Below are 9,337 nucleotides of genomic sequence, written 5' to 3'. Positions count from 1 at the left end.
CCATTTATATTTCTAGGAACTGCATTTGGCAGTGTATACAAAATTTTGTTGTTTTTCATATATTTTCAGTAAAGTGAGTAATTTGTTATATATAACAACTGCCAAATTAGTGTTTCTTGCAGTTGAAATTTGTACTAATATAGAAAGAATTTTGAAGGTGTTAACTAATATTTATATAAAATTTTCTATTAAAATCCATTTTTAATTACCCGCTACAAACGTTCTCATTTGGCACGCCCTGCACTGATTTAGACTAATGGTATATCGTCTTTTAAGTGACTTTATTTTATAATGACGTTATATGTTCTCTAAAATTTATTACAACCATCTGTACGTATTTTTTTTTAAACATCACCGACTAAACTCGATAATGACTACCTGAAATTTTTTGAAACGCTAAAAATGTAATTAGAAAGTGTAAATGTGGATACCATTCTTATTGATTCTATTTAATATAATAAAAAGCCAGGAACACAAACATATGCTTTTCTCCTAGAAGTTCATTTTCCGTGTAAAATCAAATCAATCAAATAACAAAATCAGCTGTTATAAATTATAATCAGTATATAAATTAATATTGTATATTGCGTTGCCTATACATAGACTAACACGAAATTTTCTCATATTACTATGGGAATAGAATTTATTAAATCAATTACTTTCAATTGCTGCCTGTTTGGTGATTCCACTTCAAGTACAAGCGGATTTATATAAAGTTGATATAATAAACAAGAATTATGGCTGGAAAAAAGAAAAAATCTTTAGCAAATAAACTTGCTAAAATGTCCGACGAAGAACGAGCTAGGTATCTTCAACACCGAGCTGAAATCGAAGAAGAGGCTAAAAGGAGAAAAGAACAACTAATAGCAACGTTTATGAAGGTTTGATTAAATTATTAATTATAACTTACACAACAATATTTATTTTATTTATAATAGAAAAAAATCAAAAAAGAAGATGCTTTCGCGCGACTGAATTTAGCGAAGATAAATCAGAATTGGCATCAGATATTAAGGAAAATCAAAGTGAAAGAGATGAAAGATGAAGTAGAACATTTGAAATCATGGATCGAACGCTTAGTGAACTATAAAAATAATCGTATTGCCAAACTACTAGAAGAATTAGAGGATGCCGAGGAGCAATATTCGAATAATTTTAAATATAATTCTTCACAGTTGGATACACTTATAGGTAATGATACATTTTAAAATGTTCTCTTTAGTACACTCTTATTTAATTTTAGATCTACAGAATGATTATATAAATGGTCTACAAAGGGAATACGAACAAGAGCTTGATGTGTTCTTAAAGGAATGCGGCCGCGAAGAAAATGAAATAATAGAAAATGCCCAAAGAGAAATAATTCATTTAAAAACTATAATGTTTGGACAAAATTTAAAAGCTGAAAAAGAACTGAAAGAGCGAAAAGAAAATTATAGTCAACAGTTATATGCCGTTGAATACAATGTAAGTTGGATTAATTAATATCATTAAATAACACATGAGTCAAAAGTCTCGCTACCATTTTGATAGCGCGCCATCTTGGTTATGTGACGTTTAGTTTAGTTTCGCGTTAACCATTGTGTTGTGTAGATGTCCAAATTTTATTATATAAATAGTAACAATATTTATTGAAAATAATCGTTCCATTATTGCCACTCAGCGGAAATTGCGTCAAAAATATCCTAATTGTCCAGTGCCTCACAAAACCACAATTTATCGTTTAGTTGCGGTTTTCGACAGAATGGTAAGACAGCAGACAGGCTGTCTGGGGGACAACGAACGTCTCGCAATGCTGAAAATGTGGCTTTGGTGTGAGATAATGTTACAGAGTCTTCAGGAACATCAATTCGGAGACGTGGTTTCCAATTATACATTTCTACACGCAGTTTAAGGCGAATTTTGAAAACTGATCTGAAAATGTTCCCGTACAAAATTCAATTAGTCCAAAAATTGCTACCGAGAGATCCTGATCGGCGAGTTGAGTACAGTGATGCAATCCTAATCATCATCACTGCATTCACTAAAAACAACTATATGGCGTGGTATTCATGCTGGAAGCATCGTTGACCTATATTTCTTTGAAAATGACCAAACTGTTGCAGTTACTGATACTGCTGCATGGTACCAAGACATGATTCGAAATTTTCTTGTGCCTAAAATGGAAGAGCAAGGAATAGAAGACACGTGGTTTCAGCAAGATGGAGTTACATTACCCACAGCTCGTACAACAATTCAATTATTGAATGACGTTTTTCCACGAAGACTAATTTCGCAAGTAGCGATTTAGCATGGCCAGTCCGATCTCCGGATTTAACACTACCAGACTTTTTCTTATAGGGCTTCTTAAAATCAAAAGTTTATATCAATAAGCCCCAAACGACTTAACAGCTTAAAGACAATATTCGTCACGATATTGAAAAAGTTCCGCCTCAGATGTTGCCGGATGTAATGGAAAATACCTTAAAAAGAGTCGAAAGTTGCATCGCAACTCGCGGTCACTATTTAGTCACCATTTAAGTGCTGGTTTTGATGTCCAACAAATATCCAAGACAATAAATTACAATACTTAATAAGACAATACGGACGAAAGCTGATTTTAAAAGACTCTCAAAGAGCTGTTCAGTGCATAGCAGTTGGTGAATAAACTATTTTCAGACGTGTATACACTATGGGAAAAGTTTAATAGAGGGAAAAATGGCTACAACATGAATTAATTGGAAACAGCATTTTGAAAGTTTCATTGTTTGTCATGTAAAAAAATGCCAGATTATTGACACTTGTGATGAAAAATAGAGTTACAGGGACAATTCTAAGTACAAGAGACATGGGTTACTCCAGGGGAATCATTCAAAATTAACAGCAAACAATTGAATGGTGTATTGTTGCAAAAATGGCCCGCAATAGCGAGTAACACTTTTTAAAACTAGCGAAGTATTTATACTATTGCAACTTGAATGGTAAGTGTTTCCGCATCCAGCATACGCACTTAACATATGGTTTTTTGATTATCACTTGTCTAGATCAATTCGCTGGTACATGATCAATCAATTTTTCTCAATATATGCCTTTATAAAGTAAAAATATTATCAATGACTACCTGCAAGCTTATAATTATATTGTAAATATTCTGGTTGAGAATACGAGAAGCCATTCACTAAAGCGTCTCGTCTTATTATTAATTAAATCATTCATTCGATATGCTTAGTACAATCTTAATTCACAAGTATATTACGACTGTTCTGTTGTACTTGCATAAATATACAAGCAAGACGTGTACGGGATTAACTCATCAATATGTATTTTCCAAATTTAAATTAACTTAATCTGCTGAAGCTAAAGCTAAACACTTATACACTAAACTAGTTCGTGTCATTTGGTTCGCGTCAATCTTTTGATTTCTTGCGTATTGTCCAGTGCTTCCACGTTGCTGCGATTTAGCGATCTTGTTTCATGTCTTAAGACGAAAACTTGGATCACTTCGTGTATCCGTTTGATTCCGAGATAATGGTGCAGCTCATCGTTGGTCACATAGTGATAAGCATTGGTAATTAATCGTAGAACTTTGTTTTGGGTGCGTTGAATTACTAGTTAGTTTGATGTTTTAGTGCAATCCCATAGGTCCAAATAGACTTTATGTTTGACAAACAAGATTTATATCTATTCTAGATTATATATCATTCGGTTGAAATACGTTAGTTAAATGTTCTTAGAACAATTCAGTTTCTTCATCGTTGCGTCGATGACGTTCTTATGAACATTCATTCTTCTACTTTAATGTCCTTGACATCAGTAACTGAATAATAAGCAACAGGTCAACTAAAAAATAGCAAAACAACATGGCTGTTACCGGTTATTAACACCGAGCCGTCCTAATTGCAATACATCATATTATGATGTATATACTATATTATGAAACTATTTTTTTCCAAATAATAAAACAATAATTGAGTGTATTCTGTTATTATAATGATAAGTATTCAAGATGTAGGATTCACAGATAAATATTCCAATGGATATCAAATATATTATATTAATCGTCACAATTTATCACAAGAAATGTTTGAAACGATGCACTCCAGCATTTGCCATTACCATTGACATGCCCAGCATTACAATAATTTACAAGATACTCTTTTAAAGGGGAAAAGATGAGGGCTACAAAATTGTAAATATATCTTTTTAAAAATATTGTAAAATATTATAGAGACTTAAATGAATTGTAAGAGTTATGTTTTATTTTAAAAAAACTAAATGAAAATTTGAGAAATTCGAAATTAATTAATTTATGTTATCAAAAACCTGTTTTAGAATAAGTTGCAGTTGGATTATTTTCGAAAAACGCGCGGAGAGGTCGAAAAGGATCTCTGTAAAAATTTACTTGAAATCGTCCAGCTGTATGTTCAGAACACGGACGTAAGACGGAGCCACCTGCAGGAATTGCGTAGGATAGACGCGGAAAGCGCCGAAGAAATCCGTACGAATGAGGAGAGGATAAACTCTAAGGAGGTGAGTGCTGGGACGAATTTCGAGAACTAAATATATTGAAGGTTTCGTATATAGGTTGAATAACTGAGCAATATTTAATGATATTAAAAGTTTTAGGTATGTCATTGAAAAATAATTGTATTTACATATTAAATTTCTTTTTAAAATTATTATTTTTATATATAACATATATATTATTTACTGTTCAGTATATATTTTTTATAATATTGTTTTTAAAGTTCAGATCTAAAACTTCACACTGGCGCATTCCACATATGTTTAACACATGAAATTGCTTTCATACGTATCTTATCTATGTTAATTCAATTTAGTAATGTCATTAAACAAATTCAATTAATCTTAATTCCATATCTTTGAACGCCGGGTAGCTGTAATATTTTTTTACACATATTTACGACATTTTTATATTTACGCTGTCTCACTAAGTGTTTTTTCGCGGATCGTGGGTATGTTTAGGTTTTATAATAATACACACTTTATTGTATTACTTCCTTGTTCATATTGACATTTAACTTCTTTGTGTAACCCTATTGTAGGTCCACAGTGATAAACAGCTGTTTATAAAATTATTGAGTGGACTAAGACAAGAAATAGCGAATAAAATTAAATGCTATGAAGAGTATACACGTGGATTTCACCTACAAAAAATAGATTACCGGCCAGTGATACTTAGCTCTAAAGTAATTTCGCATGTGAACAGGCTAAAATAATGGGGAAAAACAAACTCTTAACTGGAAATAAAATGTTAAAAAGAAAGGAAGTTCTGCTTCTTTGTATGAGGTTCAAAAAATGTGGTGGTTGTTTGGATCACAATCCCAATTATCATACCACAACAAATTGTTATTCGCAGTTTAGTGAACTATCGACCGAAAACGACTATCGACTATGTAATAATTGACTACTTTTTACTATCGACTATTTCAGTCGCTATTTTCAGTCCGACTGATTTTATTACTCTTTGCTATCGACGGTTTCAGTCAACTACTTTCAATCGTTCTTTTCGTTTCAACTGATTTGTTTACTTTTTACTATCGGCTATTTCAGTCGTTATTTTCGGTCCGACTGATTTTATTACTCTTTACTATCGATTGTTTTAGTTAACTACTTTTAATCATTATTTTCGGTTCAACTGATTTGTTTACTTTTTAATATCGACTGTTTCAATGGCTATTTTCGGGTCGACTGATTTTATTACTTTTTTCTTTCGAGTGTTTCAGTCAACTACTTTCAATTGCTATTTTTCAAAAAAGGAAGACGTTTTATGTTCGGCTGTATATATATTTTTAATGTATGTTCGCGGATTTCTCCGTTAATTGTGGACCGAGTTTCAAAATTCTTTTTTTATTCGAAAGAGTGCACTTCCGAGGTGGTTCCATTGGAGTCAGGGATCTGATGGAGGAAGGATGGAGGGGTGAGTGGGAACCGAGGGAAACCTTCAAATTTCAAAAGTACGTACAAAGTTTTCACATATTTCTTATCTAAAATAATTGTTATATATATTTGTTACAAATATTTGTTTATAATATTATTGCTGAGCTGATGTTTCTGCTGATGTGTTTGAAAATCGGAAGTCGTTCATTGCAAAAACCATTCAATTTTCTTTTTAAGCACTACAGCATATAAGACCTCGTAGAAATATTGTAAACAACTGCTTTTATGGTGTAAAGTTAAAGCGTTTAACTCCTTAACGGAGGTCGCTGGTTCTATTCCCACACGCGGTCAATCCGGGATTACTCCGGGCGCAACAAATTTTTGTTGTTCTAGTTTAGTTAAAACATTTATAAAATCACCTAGGCTAGGTAGCGGATCCCGGGCACTGAAGCGTTGCTTATCTCGTCTTAAGTCCCTGGATGTTTGTTCAAGCCTTTTGAATGTTAAAACTTCTTTCATTTAGGTTTAAACGAATAATAATATTTTTATTAATAAAACATTCCTTATTAACTATAAATAATAGAAATATTGTGTTTAAAATGGGTGAAATGCTTAAACAATTGATAATATTTATTTAGTAGTCATTATTTAGTGGCCATTCCTCTTTACAATCGAGTAAAATATATAAAATCTAAAAATAATCATTCGAAATTAAACTATTATTTTGAAGTTAATAAAATATACCAATTATCGCTTTCCTTTTCTTTTCCAAAGAAAGTTCCTAAAGAACTTTGTACATCTCCGTCTTACTTATGACGAAGTTGAAAACACATTACTAAGCACATGTTAGAATGAAATAGAAATAAATAAATTATTTTAGTGTATTATGTCATTGTTACTTTCCGAATATTAAAATACCATTAAATATATTTGGGATCATTATTCCATTCCTTTCTTTACACTGTCGTTTGCTAATTTAAAATTATTTAAAATGAATTGATTTGCACAGTACAGAGAATCAAACAGGTATCTTCGTCCTCTCCTCGGTCAAAATTAGTACGAGAAGGAATTCGTACATCTCCGTCTGATATCACGAATAAAAAAATACTTGAAGTGTGCATCTGACTGAAATAGTAATTACTATTTTCATTCGGTAGTTTTTTTGCTATAGACTAGTTCGAGTGCTTTGTGACTATCGACTTTTTCTACTATTTTTAGTCGATAGTTCGCAACGCTATTATTTTATAAATAATTGTTGAAACCAGTAAAGAACTACAGTGAGGAACTATAGTATTTTACAAAAAAATCTAACATCATGTAAGTTATCACAATCTTGTCATTTGCAGCATGTAGGAGAGTATCATTGCAGATGAGACCATTGTTACTCTACGTTTACTATTTATTACTTTACATTTAGGGATGTCAATGGTATAACGTATACGTAATGTTGGTTCAAGGACACCACATTAAGGAGACTTACCACGCTACCTTGTGGTACACCCACATAGATGGATATTTCATCTGAATATTTCTCGCAATATCTTATTTCAAAGTGGCTATTAGAAATATAATATTTGAAAATCTCGCTCATATGTCTAGGTAGTTCAATTGTCAATTGGTACTCGAGGTACTCGAGCTAATGGCTTTATCAAATGCTTTAGTCACTCATATAACCAGTCAGACTTAGTCATATGTACCAAAAAGGGGCTCAACCTTGAAATGAGACATAATATCTTAAGATCTTAAGATATTAAAGATACAAAATCGTTTTTAGCAAATATCTCGCTTCCTATGAGTAGCATGCAATGCTATTTACATTTATTATCAGTATTATAGGAAATAAAATTGTCTACAAATTTTGGTTCAAATATTTATTCTATTCATTAAGTTCTTCGCTCCATTGTTAGTTGTAGTATTCCGATGTCACTTCATGTTCCGCCTGATAACAGGACAATTTAAAAATTCCCTGGCCTGTCACATAGATGGCGCTACTAGAATTAAATCCTTATTTTTTTAGTTAGCCCTAACGCTCAAAAGATGCGTGTATAAATTTGACAGCTGTCGGATCATTAGTTTGTGAATTATAGCATTTTGAGTGAAGCAACTTTTATTATTGTGAAAAAATGGATAAAAAGGAATTTCGCGTGTTGATAAAATATTACTTTTTGAAGGGAAAAAATACGGTTGAAGCAAAAACTTGGCTTGATGCGAGTTTCCGGACGCTGCCCCAGGAAAATCAACTATCAAGGATAGACGTAGTGAAATGAGCACCGAAGACGGTGAACACAGTGGACGCCCAAAGCAGGTTGTTGAATTAAAAAAATCCACAAAATGATTTTGAATAACCGTAAATTGAAATTGAATGAAATAGCAGACATTCTAAAGATATCAACTGAACGTGTACATCATATCATTCACGAATATTTGGGTATGAGAAACCTCTGTGCAAAGTGGGTACCGTGCGAACTCACTTTTGACCAAAAACAACGACGAGTTGATGATTCGGAGCAGTGTTTGAAGATGATAATCAACCCGAGTTTTTACGTCGATATGTGACAATGGGTGAAACATTTTACTATCATTCATCGCTCCATTATTTCACTCCGAAACACAATCGACAGTCATCCGAGTGGAATGCACACGATGAACACGCTTCAAAGCGTGGGAAAACGCAAGGCTTGCAAGGTTATGGCGTCTATATTGTGGAATGCGCATGGAATAATTTTCATTGACTACTAAAAGGAAGGACCATCAACAGCGACTACTACATAGCGTTATTAGACCGTCTGAAGGACGAAATCTCCGAAAAACAGCCGCATTTGAAGAAAGAGACAGTGCTACTTCACCAAGACAATGCACCGTGTCAAAAATCCATGAATTGGGCTTCGAATTGCTTCCTTATCCACCGTACTCTACATATCTGGCCCCCAGCGAATATTTCCTGTTTTCAGATCTCAAAAGAATGCTTGCTGGGAAGAAATTTTCGTCGAATGAAGAGGTGATCGACGAAACTGAGGCCTATTTTGAAGCAAAGGACAAATCGTACTACAAAAATGGTATCGAAAAGTTGGAGGGTCGCTATAGTCAGTGTATCACCCTTGAAGGGAATTATGTTGAATAAAGAAAACTAATTTTGCCAAAAAATATGTTTTACTATAGTAGGCCGGGGACTTTTCAATTGACCTGTTACATAAAAGAGCTTTTCTTATGTGGATGTTCAGTTTTAATATCAATATGTTATTGCATATTCTCGTAAAAAATATGCAATAATGTATCATTCACATTTGACACAACCGACCTACATTTGATTTTACTCCGAGCTAAGCTGCAAACTCTTGTTGCTTGGCTTAGAGATGAAATCGGCCGAATAACAGAACTTGAATGCATGGGACTTGCTATACGTTAGTACCAAGAACATTACTAATCGATTCGCAAGAAGAAGCATTTAGTTATTCAT

General features: G+C 33.0%; 1 protein-coding gene across 1 annotated transcript in view; it reads left to right on the top strand.

Moving 5' to 3' along the window:
* Positions 1–720: 720 nt before the first annotated feature.
* Positions 721–9,337, top strand: part of LOC143201063 (dynein regulatory complex subunit 2) — a 29,038-nt gene continuing 20,421 nt past the window's right edge. Inside the window, exons 1-4 of the mRNA XM_076411914.1 lie at positions 721–881; positions 939–1,191; positions 1,244–1,467; positions 4,312–4,509. Coding sequence (XP_076268029.1) covers positions 738–881; positions 939–1,191; positions 1,244–1,467; positions 4,312–4,509 — 819 coding nt within the window. The 5' untranslated portion in view covers positions 721–737. The remainder of the gene's footprint in view (positions 882–938; positions 1,192–1,243; positions 1,468–4,311; positions 4,510–9,337) is intronic.

Source organism: Rhynchophorus ferrugineus, unplaced genomic scaffold (assembly GCF_030347505.1).
Source record: "Rhynchophorus ferrugineus isolate W39M unplaced genomic scaffold, kcgeb_rfMv2 rfM1, whole genome shotgun sequence".
Lineage (NCBI taxonomy): Eukaryota > Metazoa > Arthropoda > Insecta > Coleoptera > Curculionidae > Rhynchophorus > Rhynchophorus ferrugineus.
The sequence above is the reverse complement of the archived record's forward strand: the minus strand, read 5'-3'. Positions and strand labels throughout refer to the sequence as shown.